Source organism: Accipiter gentilis, chromosome 2 (genome assembly GCF_929443795.1).
Source record: "Accipiter gentilis chromosome 2, bAccGen1.1, whole genome shotgun sequence".
NCBI lineage: Eukaryota > Metazoa > Chordata > Aves > Accipitriformes > Accipitridae > Astur > Astur gentilis.
Genome location: NC_064881.1, coordinates 46,307,690 through 46,321,517, shown reverse-complemented (window position 1 = coordinate 46,321,517; position 13,828 = coordinate 46,307,690). Strand labels below are relative to the sequence as shown.

The following is a 13,828-nucleotide window of genomic DNA, read 5'->3' as shown; positions in this document are numbered from 1 at the left end:
TCCCCTTACAGGAGGTCTAGGTGAGAAATCTGAGTAAACCAACAGTTGCATTCTGCATCACTTCATTACTAAAAAAAAAAAAAAAAAAGATAAAATATATTTTTAAGCTATTGCTAGTACTGCTCATTTTTATTTTATCAGTGTATTTCACAAGAAATCTAAATCCACTGTGACACTGTAAGGATAAATAATTAACATTACTTTGAAATAAGTAGAGATCCTGCTTTTGCCGAGACAGTGGTCTGCCCTGTCCCAGGTACAAACACTAGATTAGTGGGAAGAATTGATCCCCCTGCCTGCTCGTTGCATTTGCCACTGTTTTCCTTTATGCAAAGTCCTGCTGTAGGAGAAAGCAGGAGTTTAAACTTTATTTTATGAAAGAAAAGATGCAATGCGGAACTACACTCCAGAAAAAATGATAAGCAGAGGTCCTTGCATTTCCCTTTTATCATTTGCTCAACGGGTAAATTGCACAGTGTCCTGTTACAGCTTGCACAGGGCCCCATCCTGAGCCACGTCGCTGAAGGGTTTGTGACTTCAGAGAAAGAGTAGGATGAAACTGTACTCCTAGAGAAAAGGACCCCGGGTCTATTAGCAAATTAACTGCTATGCCAAGACCTGAGTAAAAATCTAGGAACTGTGAGAGGAATTATCTGAGAATGACACAAACCCCCAACTACTGAACAGCAATTTTCAACAACTTCCCTTGCCTTCCCCACTAGAGTGATGCAATTAAAATAATCTTATTGAGACATGGGGATCCAAAAAGCAAGTTGTGTTTCTAAGAACAAGGGCAAGCTGAAGAAGAATCATGTAGTGAACAGAGATGTCATTATTTTCAAGGCAAGATTTTATTTAATTGGGCCCTGAGTTTCCTGGACCAAGAATTCTGTTTCTCTGCTCACTGTTTCAAGTCAACACTGCTAGCAGAGATCATTTTGCTCAGGTACAACTTCTGCTGGATATATAAACCTCCATGGAATATTAAGGCTCATTTCAGAGCATACTACTCTCACCTGAGGCTGTAAAGATCAATGGTAGTATCGATGCTGACAAAACTGATCTCAAAGTCTTGAGATTAGACATGGGAAGGGCTGCAAAAATACGGATCGCTTGGGTGACTGTGAAAATGGTCCGAGCTGACAGCAAACAAGCCCGTGGGTAAATGGATTTTTACTCTCTCTCTGAAACTTGCTTTTTCTTTTAAATGAAATCTGTCATGAGATCAGATAAAAAGATTGGATACTTTAAACATGCGGATGTTGGCCTCGTCAGTTTTCGAGTCTAAAAACTGCTGATCAACAACCATATTTATGGAATGGAAACTAACCTGTTGTACCTGTAAGTTATGAAACAAGACTATTTATATAATATACAAAAAACCACAGTGACGAAAACCAGATTCTTACTATGACTAATTCAATCACCAAAGTGCATCTCTTGTACATCCTTGTGAAGCGCCCAGCTCCTGGAGATAGCAGTCACAGGTGAGATGAAAAATAACTACCGCAATAACAGCCCTATTACTGCTGCCAAGGTATGGATGAAATAAAACCAGCACCCACGCACTGCAACATCCTCACGACTGTAACAACATCCTTTCTCAGTGGAGTCCAAGTAGCAGGAATGGGACTTACCATCAACAAAACCCTCCTGAAGAGGTCCATGTTCACCGTCTCTGTGAGCAGGTGAATGCTGGTAACGTCTGCCCCGCCACGGTCGGCTCCTAAAGAAACCTGGCTTGGATCTCCTCCAAAGCTAGCGATGTTCTGCTGCACCCACTTCAAAGCTGTTAATTGATCCACAAGGCCAGCATTTCCACTCACCTCAGGAGAACCTATTGTGGAAAATAAATCAATAGGTCTGAAAAGAAATAAAACTACAAAAATTTGAAGTTTTGATTAAATGTTACATTTTTAGCAGCTCTTGCAGCTGAACCTTGACAAAACTGATACCAGAGTTTAAGTCTGAAGTGGTGTCTTCCAAGGTCAACACTTTACGGATTGACTCCATTTCAGTTTTTACCACTCCACCAGGCATCCCTGGAGGTGCCCGATTGTCTGTCCTGATGATAGGAAAATAACTTCTAAGCTTCATTTGGACACTTCATGGCAGGAGACTTGAATCCAGGCTCAAGTATCCATAAATTCAGGCCATGAGATTCTTTTTCTACATAAGCAGCTTGATCTTAAAATGAATTAAAAGTAAACAAAAAATCAGTGTGTTTGCCAAATTCTCAAGTTGGAAGGGACCCATAAGGATCATTGACTGTTTCCCTGGAGTACACCTAATTGCATCTGTTTGCTTCCTACATCCCTTTTACACTTACCCCGTCTGACCAATCATTTATAAGTCACATAATTTTTCATGTCTTTACACATGTACAGATACTATTTTATAATTTATAATATCTCCATAAATATCCTTTGAGATTGACCTATGTCTAACTGATAGAGATCTGATTTATATGTATTCATATTTTTGTTCCCATGAAAACAAAAGCAAAATAATTAATCATGTACACCCCATACTTAGGTATCACCACTGAAAAAGACATTCTTTTTAATACCAGCCAGAGGTAACCTGATACTTTGATTAATAGGAAACTAATGCTGAAAGCATCTAATGATGCAACCCCCTAGGCAAGCTTAATTTTATATCAACAAAAGCAGAAAAAAGTAATTCCTACACAGTCCGTAAGAAAGGAATAGAAAATTATTATTCACTGTCTACTTCTTTTTAATCCACAATGAGCCATTCATTTTTAATGATTTTAAATTCTCCATATTTGAAACTTGGGAGAAAAAAAACAAGACAAGACAGAAAAGCCAGGAAGAGAAACACAGCTGAAACATTTTTTCTTCCATTGCCAAGACCAAATAGTGTACAATTTTAAAGTAAGGGCAGGCTCAGAAACTAGTGAATCAAAATGAAAACATAGTGGAGTAAAAAGCTGCCACTTTATGGACAGGTAGCCCCGTCTCAGGTGAAGACCAACTGAAATCATGCATAGTGTAGCAGATATCCATATGCCTAGTATAATGAATTACTGAGATACTGAGATTACTGTTGATATTACTGAGGCAGATTTAAGCAGCAGAACAGAGGAGACCAGATTATTGATAGCCTTGCAGTTCTTACAGATATCCACATCACAATAGCCACCACTATAAGTGCCTTTCCAGTAGGAGAGCCAAGAACTAAATGGCCCTGGAAACTACAACCTTCCACCTGTAGCCATAGTTTCAGATGATCAGGCCAAGCCATGCCAGTGAAGCAATGGAGGAAAAGCTTTCCCTCCTTTATTTTTTAGGGTTTTTTTTTTAAGTTTGTTCTGCACACCACAACCAGTTCCTAGGGTTCTCAATCCAGTAATAAACCCACTCTACGCTGTTAAAAAGGAACTTGCTGCATGCCTCGTGAGACCCCCCCAGAGGAAGTGAAATCAAAGAACCATAGAATAATTCAGGTTGGAAAAGACCTCTGAGATCATGGAGCACAACCGTTAACCCAGCACTGCCAAGTCCACCACTAAACCATGTCCCTAAGTGCCACATCTACACGTCTTTTAAATACCTCCAGGGATGGTGACTCCACCACTTCCCTGGGCAGCCTGTTCCGATGCCTGACAACGCTTTTGGTGAAGAAATTTTTGTATGTAAAACCATGTAAATGTATTAGTCACACAATGTGCCTCACTATGGATATACTAAACAAGACCAAGGAGGGAAATGTAACCAGTTCCTTTTGCCCTGGCAAAAACCACAGCCAGGTTGTGAAATGTACCACACAGGGAACAGATGCATGCATGGACATTCACGGTAGTTAGACCAAAAGAAAAGTGTTTGCCAGGAATCTTTTCCACTGCCTTTGTGCAGGGGAAGATCACATTCCTGAGGACCACAGGAGAATGAAAAGAAACCAGTGTTCAGAAGGAAGCAAACAACAACATACATATGCATTTCTGTTATTACTAAACTGGAGAAGAACAATAGAGCTAAATTTAAGCATGAAAATAATCCTGTTTTGTATGACTCTATGGAGTCTTAAAAGAATCAGGCCTGAAAACATGACTGTCTTCTCCATAGTCTTGCCATCCATATCACTGGCAATTCACCTTAACTTTTCTGGGTGCAAAGTGAGAGGTGAAGGCACAAGTAAGAATATGCATCACTTTTTTGCAACATTAATGGGCGACAGAAAATTAAATTAAACATCCTTTATACTTAGAAGAATAAGAGTTTTTGACTGCTTGCAAAAACCTTGTCAATGACAGAGCAAAACTGCAGAACTAACAAAACAAACAAACAAAAAAAACCAAACAAAAAAAGGGAAATCTGTTGTTTTCACTACCCTTTATCCCTCATAATCTCCACTTAACTCTGTCATTTCTAGTTTTGCAATTTATAAGAAGTCAGCGTGAGACAATTCAGTACTTTGCTTAGTTGGACGATGAAACTGATATTGCTCACAGGATCGTAACTTTCGTTTGTAACTTCAGAGCCTTCTGACAGTCCTTTTCCTAATGTCCCTACAATCCTAAGGATGAACTTCTCCTGCCTTTGGGGGTCCAAAGGACCAGGAGTTGTCCAAGTCTTTCAGTAAAAATGGAAACATCCCTGGTATGTCATTAAGGATTTGGTTTGAGAAAAATTCTTCCAGTATTTGACCCAGGTTGATAACCTTCATTGAAAATCCCCAGTGGATACTGGTCCTGTACAGGAGGAGTCAGAGGTACTCCACCAACCTGCGGTGGACCAAAGACTAGATATTGCGGTGGGAGCATTGCTCAACAGAACGGGTATGACTGAAAATCCATGCTGACAGGGAGACTGGTACAGACATACGACTGCCGACGACACCCATATGGACTGAAGGGGACATAGGGGAGACACGAGTGTGGCATGGAAGGAATTTTTAGGGCTTCCTATGAATGTGGAGCTTAGCTTTCTTCAGTGACTCTTGCAAAGAACTTCTCCAACTTGCTCCAGTTCCCTCCAGAGCAACAGGAGTTTCCCAAATGCACACCCAGGATTTCCCACAGGGGAAGAGGCCAGGAAAGACTGCACTTTTCCCTGGCTACATCTCAACAGTACAGAGAAGGAGAAGATCCCTGATCACTCCCTATCTGTAATGGAGCACCCCTAGCTGAAGGTTTGCAGGAATGCAAATTCAGTACACTCAGCTCGTGCACTGACATTTTGGGCCAGATGTGCAGATCCCCATTAAAAAGAGGCTGGAGAATTCATCCTGATCCTTAAATTATGGACCATCATATAAATACTGCTATATAATATTCAGCCCAGCTAGCAGTTTCCACTTAGGAAGAAACCTAGGTGAGATTCACAGGGCTGAAGGAGGTTAGTGGGTAACACGTGGGCAGTGCTGCGTAATGGAATCTTGCACAGCACGTATCCACACTGCATTTGGCTCTAGCCAAAATGAAGCCACGGTATCACTTTCATAAGCATCTAGTTTGCAGTGATGAAAACAGTGATTCTTTCCCCAGATACACCTATTACCAGCTTCTTATCTAAATGAGTAAGGAGTTTGTAGTGCCAGCTCTCTAGTTACTGAACAAAAACTAGGCTTTGCTGGGAGTGAGCTTTGAACAAAACAGTAAAACAGAGAAGGGAAACGATAACCAACAGCTGCAGCTATAACCCCAAACTAGGCAAAATCCACCCGGCGTCACTAGCAGTGACTACTCAAAAGAATCATGAGGCCAAGTATGTACGTCTGGTATCTGCAAACATGGCAAATGTAACCTCCTAAAGATTATAAAGGTATTAAAACGTCCACTAGAGAGACCAAGGTTTGCCACCAGACCAATGGAGCCAGAGCTCCACTTGCAATTGTTGTGTTTTCTCTTCGTGGTTCTCTACCTTAAGTTCCCCTGTCCCAGCCAGAATTGAAAAATGGTAGAAATAAGAGTGTTCCCTAATTGGTTAAACAGGCAAATATAATGCAAAGCAAAATGAAAAGAAAAATAATCCCAAAGACTAGATTGCACTACCACAAAGGTTTAGGGAGATGTGAATGTGTGTTTTCATGTGTACAAGACAAAATCCTGGATGTAATGGGAATTTGTATAATTTTTAATGGCAATTGATATTAGGAGGCAATAGGAGAGCAAAAGTATCCTTTACACTAGAGTATAGGGAAGGGATGCAAACACAGAACACGCAGATGTTCAGTCACATCCAGGACAGTAAAAGGGGTTAACGGAATTCAAATTAAATGTGGCAAGCCCTTCAGAGAAGAAGTCAGACTGAATTACTGAGGAACAACCAACTATCTTTGTGCTATACTTTCCATACTTTCATGTCCTTCTTACCATTAACCCGCAGTGATCCCTCTCTGCCTCTTCCCCACCCCAACATGGGCACAGCAGAGCATTAGCAAAATTTCATGGATGGAACAGTTGGAAGTTGGAGACATTGAAAACCATATCCACAATGACAGGTCACTGGAATTAGCAGGAATTTTGATGCCTAACTGATCTTCATGTATGTCTGCAAAACCCAATATCCACAGTTGCATCTGCAAACAGAAGTCTAGCCAGTGCTTTGAAAGAGATGCTTGCGTTTTATTTGTTCTTGTCCCTTTGCCTCCAGTCTTTCTCTTCAGATCAAGAAACAGAAGTGTTACAGAATAAAATTTAGCCCATAGTTGTGTTTATTCTAGAAATCCATGACTCACCAGTACTAAGGAAGCCAAAAACACCAACTCGGTAGTTTGCTGTCACGACAATGATGTTACTGATGGCAGCTAAGTATGATCCATCGATGGTTGTCTTTCCTGTCTCAGCATTGTAACTCCCTCCGTTGTGGAAGAACAGCAACACTGACATGTTTTTGACCTGCTGTGACAACAACCAGGTTAACATTCCTGTAGCCAACTGCTTTTGTAGGTCACTGATGAGAACACAAGCATCTTCCCCATTAATATTATCTAAGCCATTCATAGGTCTTTAACAGTGACCATAATGAGAGGATATCTGGCCATCTGTCTGAAATTCTAGGGCTAAATTGTCCACAATGACCTATATACCATTAAAGAGCACACTATGTCCAGTATAAAGAAGATTTAATGGCACCACTGTGTTCCACCAGACAACAGCTCTACCAGGTTAGCTCAAGGCAGACCCATCCTGCTTGACTTGGCCATTGAGCACGTGGTGGGCTCGTCTTTGCTGTAACATGTCTGCTTTACACAAACACCCAGGAAAAGTTCAAACAAGTGGGAAACAGGAGAAGGAAAAGGCCTGTTGAGTTGCTTCATCTTGAGCAGGACTAATGCAACAGCTGTGCAGGTCTGCTTCTTACTCTCCAGTCTTCAGCACTTAAACACTGCTTAGTCTCAAAAATCTCACTTGACAAGAGCTCCTCATTGCTCCTTCGATCCCCATGGAGGTTTTCCCCTACTAGATAGATAGAGTGGTCCTGCAGAGAGGACTTTGTCTCTGCATGGGAGAGACTCACTTCTCATTAAGCACAGTGGGGGTCTGCCCTGAAAGAGCCCAGCAGGACTCCTGGGATGGGAAGGAGCTATGATGGGCAGCTGCAGAGCCACCTGATTTTGCTTAAAACCTGAGGCTTTTTCCCAAAGCAGCACCTATCGGTGTGGCCCCTCTCTGCACACACAGCAGGGCTGCAGCCAGGCTGCACAAAAGCAGAACTGTCCCAGGAGACCTCAGCATTCACCAGCAGATTAAAGCTCTGTCAAGGTAACACTCAGAAGAAATACCAGTGACACATACAGAGGGGTTTGGTTTTGGGGGTTGGTTTTTGGGTTTTTTTCCCTTCCTGCTGCATAAAGCAGAATAACCTGCTCTAATGTTAGAAAGGTTTTTTTTTCAAAGCGTAACCTCAATTTTCCATTCAGCACTTTCACCCCCTATTGCCCACTTTGAGACTATCCTGAAGGAGGCTCCTCTCTCCTCCGCTCAGCAGTGGGTCACTCGCAACCACCCGTCCCGCTTTCTGCTTTGGCAGCTGGTGGTGTTTGTCAAAGAAGGGCTGGTGGCCCCCGCAGCAGCATCAAAGTACATCTGAGGTTTGTTTTTGCCTGCAGCTAGAGGGCATTGGGCTCTGTTGCTGTTATTTTCTGGATGGAGCTTAGCTAAACACAGCAGTCCCATCTGCTCTGGCAAAGGATGACTCCAGCAAAAATGCGGCTGGCTGTACGGGAGAAGCAGCAGAGAAGTGATGGTTGCAGCCCCCTGCAACATTGCAGGATAGGAGGCAAAATCCCCTCAGCTGCCCTTCATTTGTCAGGACTGTGTGCGCTCCTCACTTATCTATCTGGAGAATCGCTTCAGAGGCTTCTTGTAACTTGACAACATTACCAAGAAAACCCCAGAAATTGCAAGCACTGAAACATGCTGCTCTCTCTCGGAAACTTCTGCTCCTGAATAGAAATTGCCCAATTCACAGTGTCTTGTCCCTGGTTCCCATTTCTGCACCACGTGCAGCACAGAGAGAGAGATGGGGGTAAATTAAAAAAAAAATATGAAAGAATCTGTTTTCACATAGAAATTCATTCTAAAATACAACCACATTGAGCCATGTCAGCTAAAATGGCATTAAACATGATGTTGAGCCTGCTCTGTCCCTTCAGCTCAGCATGGTTAAGCCTGAGGTCCAAACTAAGCATTTTCTATGTGTCCACAGCCTGCATGGCACCATGACCTCCAGCTGCCCTGTAAGTTGTATATTACATTATGCTGACTGACTTTACCCAATGCTGTAGTGATGAAAAGCTTAAGAAAGGCAAAGATGGGAGATAAAAGTTAAAAACAGCAAAACAAAGCCTGATGCAACAGATACGGGGCAATCTGGGGGAAGATTTAGCCCTGGGGCTGTGCCTAGTGCCAAATGTCTGGACATAGCATTCCCATCTCTAGTCTGCATCGAGCAATGACATATCCCTCTCCTATGTAAAGGTAAACTATCATGAAAAATAAGTTGGGTTTTAATCTCAAGGGATTTCAATCCCAGAGGTCATGGATTTGGGCATTTTAGACGAAGGCTGTTTAACATAATTGCCTTCCCATTTCTTGTTAGCCATTTTAAAAGCATAGCACAAACATATTCATGCTGTAATTGAACTGTGCCTCACGATATGAGATGCTTCAGGTCACCTGTCTTATCTATATATTTGGTAGCCAATTATTTTCTTACTGTACATTAGCTGCTGGATAATTTATTTTGAATATAAGTGAATTTCCCCCAAGCCTTGTTCTCAACCAAATTCAACCAACCGCTGCAATTAAATCCGTGCGGCAGAAGAAACACAAGGCCTTAACTAAAGCCTGCTGGAGCCAGTCCCTTCACCCACCACCATTTGGTACCCGGCTCAGATGCAGCACCCCCAGCATCAATGCCAGGCTGCAGCGGGGCACAGGCGGCAGCTGGGCAGAATGGGGCCAGCACTTTCCTCGTAGACAGGCCACGGCTGCCGTGTTGGCTACGGCCCGGTGCAGGGTTTTGGTCCATACTTAGCAACAAAATGCAGAGAGTCGTACTTTGAGGCGTAAAATCTGTGCAAAGGCTTCCAGCTGGGACGTGGGTCCCTGGCTTAGCTAGAAGGGGGATGTCTTCTGGGTAGACCTGCAACTCCACCGTGCTCTCATGTCTGCGGGGGCTTAGGTCCCGCGTGCAAACTCACAAGGGGGAGAGAAATTCAGCATCCACCAGGAAGCTGCAAGTCAGCTGGAAGTCTGAAAGGCTTCATAATATTCAGAGCCATCTTCTCCAACCTTCTGTAAAATGCTTAATGAGCTACTTGGCAGGGATAGATTTAAACTCTACCGAGCCAGGCAACATCCAGTGCTTTTACTACTGTACAATATTGCTCTGTAAAGAATCCAGTGCAACAGGGATGATGCAATAAGGATGAGAATAACACGTGCAGGGAATGGGAGAAGAGGAGAGAGGGTACGTTTTCTATTCTTATTTAGTGGAGAGTTTCAACTCTTGATCTTACATTTGAACGCTTTGTAAATCAAACTGAAGCGCAGCTTTGATTTGCTAGTGTGACAGGTGGTGATGGTTATAGGTGGAAAAAAGTCTCTCAAAGGGCCAGTTTTATTTGGAGGGTTATGTGGTACAAAGAGCTATGGAAGCAAAATGAGGTGATGTCATTCACCTTCTTCACTGCTTGACACTTAAAGAGTCCTTCGGTGACAGCAGCAGCCCCCGCACCGTGCTCTTGTTCAGGCTCAAAACGCTCCTGAACGACCTCTGCATTCACTGCTCTCCAGGAGATTTTATATCCAGTATTTACTAGCCAATTTAACTTTCCATGGGCTGAAAATATATAACTATAGCTCTCTGTACGTGAGTAAAAAATAGAGCTAGCCACAAAAAGAAACAGGAAAATGCCATGCCTTCTGCTCCCAGCTACTTCTGCAAAAACAGAAGTTTTGGTTCTCTCTTGGCCTAGACTTACACATGTGAAACTGATTGACTTGATCAGACCTACTTCTACCTTACACCTCTACAAAAGACAGGAGGGATTCAGTTCTCAGTACCGCTAAGGAGAAAAGACAAGCCTATTTAGTCTATCAGATGTTAGAAAATACAATGCTTTCAAATAAGCTATCTTGAAAACAGCACTTAAGCAGAGATGGCAAACTGCCTGGGATGGTGACCTGATGTTTTCAATAAGCGATGACTGCACTCAAGGCAAAATGACAGTCTGGTGCTGCAGGGAGAAAACAGACTGCTGGTCTTTCTGGTGACTAAAAGGACCTGCAAGGGACTCTGTGTGCTGCTGTCAGATAGCTAGACCAGCTCTTTGCGGTATGACGGACTCATAAGTTTCTATTATAACCACCATCACCTTCTGAACGTTACCAGTACTGTGGAAAAAAATAAAGCTCTATTCCTGTGCTCTGGGCCCGCTCTTCAATGGGATTCACACGTTATTTAGCATCTTGATCCCCAGCCCCCCAGGGATTTGGCCAATCATCTAAGCTTGGCTCTAACTTGAAGCTTTATTTTATATCTGTTTAGAATGAGAAATTCAAGAGCTTTCAAATGATAGTTTCTCAGACTGTATCACTGGCCCAGCCATCTTTAAAACGTCTGGTTTTATGCTCTGTGGGCTGGGCACAAAACTAGCATCGCTTGCTAACCTCATTCTTCAGCAGAGCTCCCACAGATATCAACAGGGGAATAGTGAAGACAAGGGTGAAAAAAGCCTCATCTGCTGCTGCTCGACTGGTGGTAAGTGTTGATGTGACGTGCTGTACCGTGTTATCATCTCCTGGACAAATCGTCTCATTTCAGGGACATTGCCATTTCTGTCCTTAATTTCTCCTCCTTTGCTGCCACCTTCTTCCTTTTTATTTCCCTCTTTGCCTCTCTCTTATTTCTAGGGTTTTAATTTTCTACCCTCCTAGTTACCTGAACACAGCTCACCGAAAGCCTCTCGGGGAATCCTCTTGCACCAGTACAAACAACAGAGCACCTAATTTAACCTTGCAGGGCTTTGTGAAGACCGCACGAAAACCAGTCATTTGTGCCAATTAAAAGTACTTTGAAAAGAGGCTCAGCTACAAAAAAATTCGACTCGACTCCTACTTACAGTGGTGGCAGGAACAAAGACATTCAGATATAGGCAGTCTTCACTGACAGAGTACGACGGGGCCTCTCCATCTCCTGGCTGCCAACAAGCTGCCCTAGAGACACAGATTGAGAAAATGACAATAAAAAGGCTTTTTCCACTGCTGCTATTTCCTTGTATTTTGATGCACTAAGTTTATAAAATCTTTAAATCTGTAGATCTCAATCACATTTAAAACTATACCCACCTGTACCTTAGTAACAAATACCTGGGTTTGTATACACACATACAAATGCAAAAAACACATTGCATTTTCACCTCTAGAATCCTTCCCTCAGAAAACCAGCCTCATTTTAAAAAGATTAGAATTTGAAAATAAGCCTTCAGAAAACTCACGCTTTGTGTAAATTGCACAAAATTAGTACCAGATGTCAGGGGAGCAGGACTGGAGGTCTCAGGCACAGGTCTCCCCCTGCTATTGCCTGCAAACCTATGTAAGCCACTCTTGCGCTGAAATGCCAGTTTTCTATTTTAATTTCTAATAGTCTGTGGGCTACATTTATTTATATTTATTTTAATTTCTAACGGTCTGTGGGAAAATATGTTAAGTTCAAAATTTTAAAGCATTTTTAAAATCTGTTTGCTCTAAGCGTCATAGCAGACTATTAACAGTGCCCAGCAATTTTAAAAGTAACATTTCAACATGAATTCAGCCAGCCAGCCACGTACAGAGAATCATTTTCTGGCCATCATCTGTATGAGATTCATGTGATTGAGATCTCTCCATAAGAAGAATCAAGTGGATGACTTTTGCAGGTCAGATATAAGCTATTTTGAAGCCAGTTCCTTCTACTTCACAGCCGTATTTATATCACATGAGTTATGGAAAAGCATCACAAGTTATTAGGGAAGAAGCCAAAAGAGGCTATGGAAAAGACAGTAATATCTCAGAGAATTATTTCTAAATTATCATTTTTAATGCCCTTGTAAAATTTTATGCTGAAAGTGCAAGGAATTTAATAGAAAACTACAAGGAAAAGGACCGGCTTTAATGCAATTCTACAAAATCTTTCCACAAGAGAGGTTCCTAGGACAGTGATATCACTCAATAGCTTTCACACCGACATAAAGAAGCACATCATCTCCAAATAAAACTACTAAAACCATTTTAGGCAGAAAAAATACAAATTCCCAAGTAGGAACCCAGCCAGGACAACAGATCTAATGCTATTAATCGCACAACTTTCCACAGGGCAGCGGCAATCATCACCCGTGCTCACTGGCTATTTTTTTCTTTTTTTTTTTTTTTTTTTTTTTTTACCTAGCAGCTCAAGATGCCCAGCACCTCCAGCTCCCAGGATCTCCTCATGCTGGGACAGACTCCAGGGAAAGGCTGCCACCTGCTGAGCAAGTCCACAGCTCCTCCAGCAGCTGGAAACTCCAACAGCTGGACAGGTTTTTTGGTCAGTTTGGGCTTTTTAAGAAGTCTTTTATCAGGTCCAGGATGATAAATAAACATGTCTCTTCCATCAGTAATGTCACTGTGCTAATGTTTATTTCCTATATGCAAACATTGTGCAACACCAGTATAGAGTCCTAAAAAAATATAGATGTCAACACTTTCTATACACACACAGAGGGAGGTCCCTCTGATTCTCCGAGTGCACCTCCATAGCGCTAAGCTCAAATAATTATTGTTTTAACCTTAAATGAATAATAGAAGATAATGGCCAAGTTCTTCATTGGCCTAAGGAAGCACTGAGAATTCAAAAGATAGGAGCAGGTTAACTAAGGTCCCTAAATCTCTTTGAAAGTCTCAGCCAGGCTGCTCGTTGCAACACCAGGTCTTCAAAAGAGACCAGAGAGGCAGACGGCTCTTACCAAAGTCCTAGAGACACCGCGCTGTGGCTGCAGACACAAAGAGCTGATGGTGTGCGCGTTAACCTAAAATCACTGTGCACCTGAGGAAATAAAAAGCCACGTCTCACCGGATCCCTCCGACGTACATGAGGCTGTGCGGCTACTGTGGTTATGCTGTTAACACCTCCACAACTCAGGTGCAACCTGAAGGATGAGACTACCAAAGCCCACGTGCTCTTTCAGCTCTTCAAGATAACACTGCATCTCTTTTCACTCGGTTCATCACAGGCTTTGCTAGAAAACTCTGGAGGCAAATCCTGAGCAATGGAGGGACCAAACAGCTTCCGCACAGCTGAGAGGTCTCTCAATTTGTAGCCTCAGGGTGTTTCCACCA

General features: G+C 42.5%; 1 protein-coding gene across 1 annotated transcript in view; it reads right to left on the bottom strand.

Annotated features, from left to right (window-relative positions):
* The window catches only part of TG (thyroglobulin), a 158,922-nt gene that overhangs the window by 65,097 nt on the left and 79,997 nt on the right, over window positions 1-13,828 (bottom strand). Inside the window, exons 39-41 of the mRNA XM_049821688.1 lie at window positions 11,596-11,689; window positions 6,703-6,862; window positions 1,638-1,837 (exon numbers count right to left, since the gene is read on the bottom strand). Coding sequence (XP_049677645.1) covers window positions 1,638-1,837; window positions 6,703-6,862; window positions 11,596-11,689 — 454 coding nt within the window. The remainder of the gene's footprint in view (window positions 1-1,637; window positions 1,838-6,702; window positions 6,863-11,595; window positions 11,690-13,828) is intronic.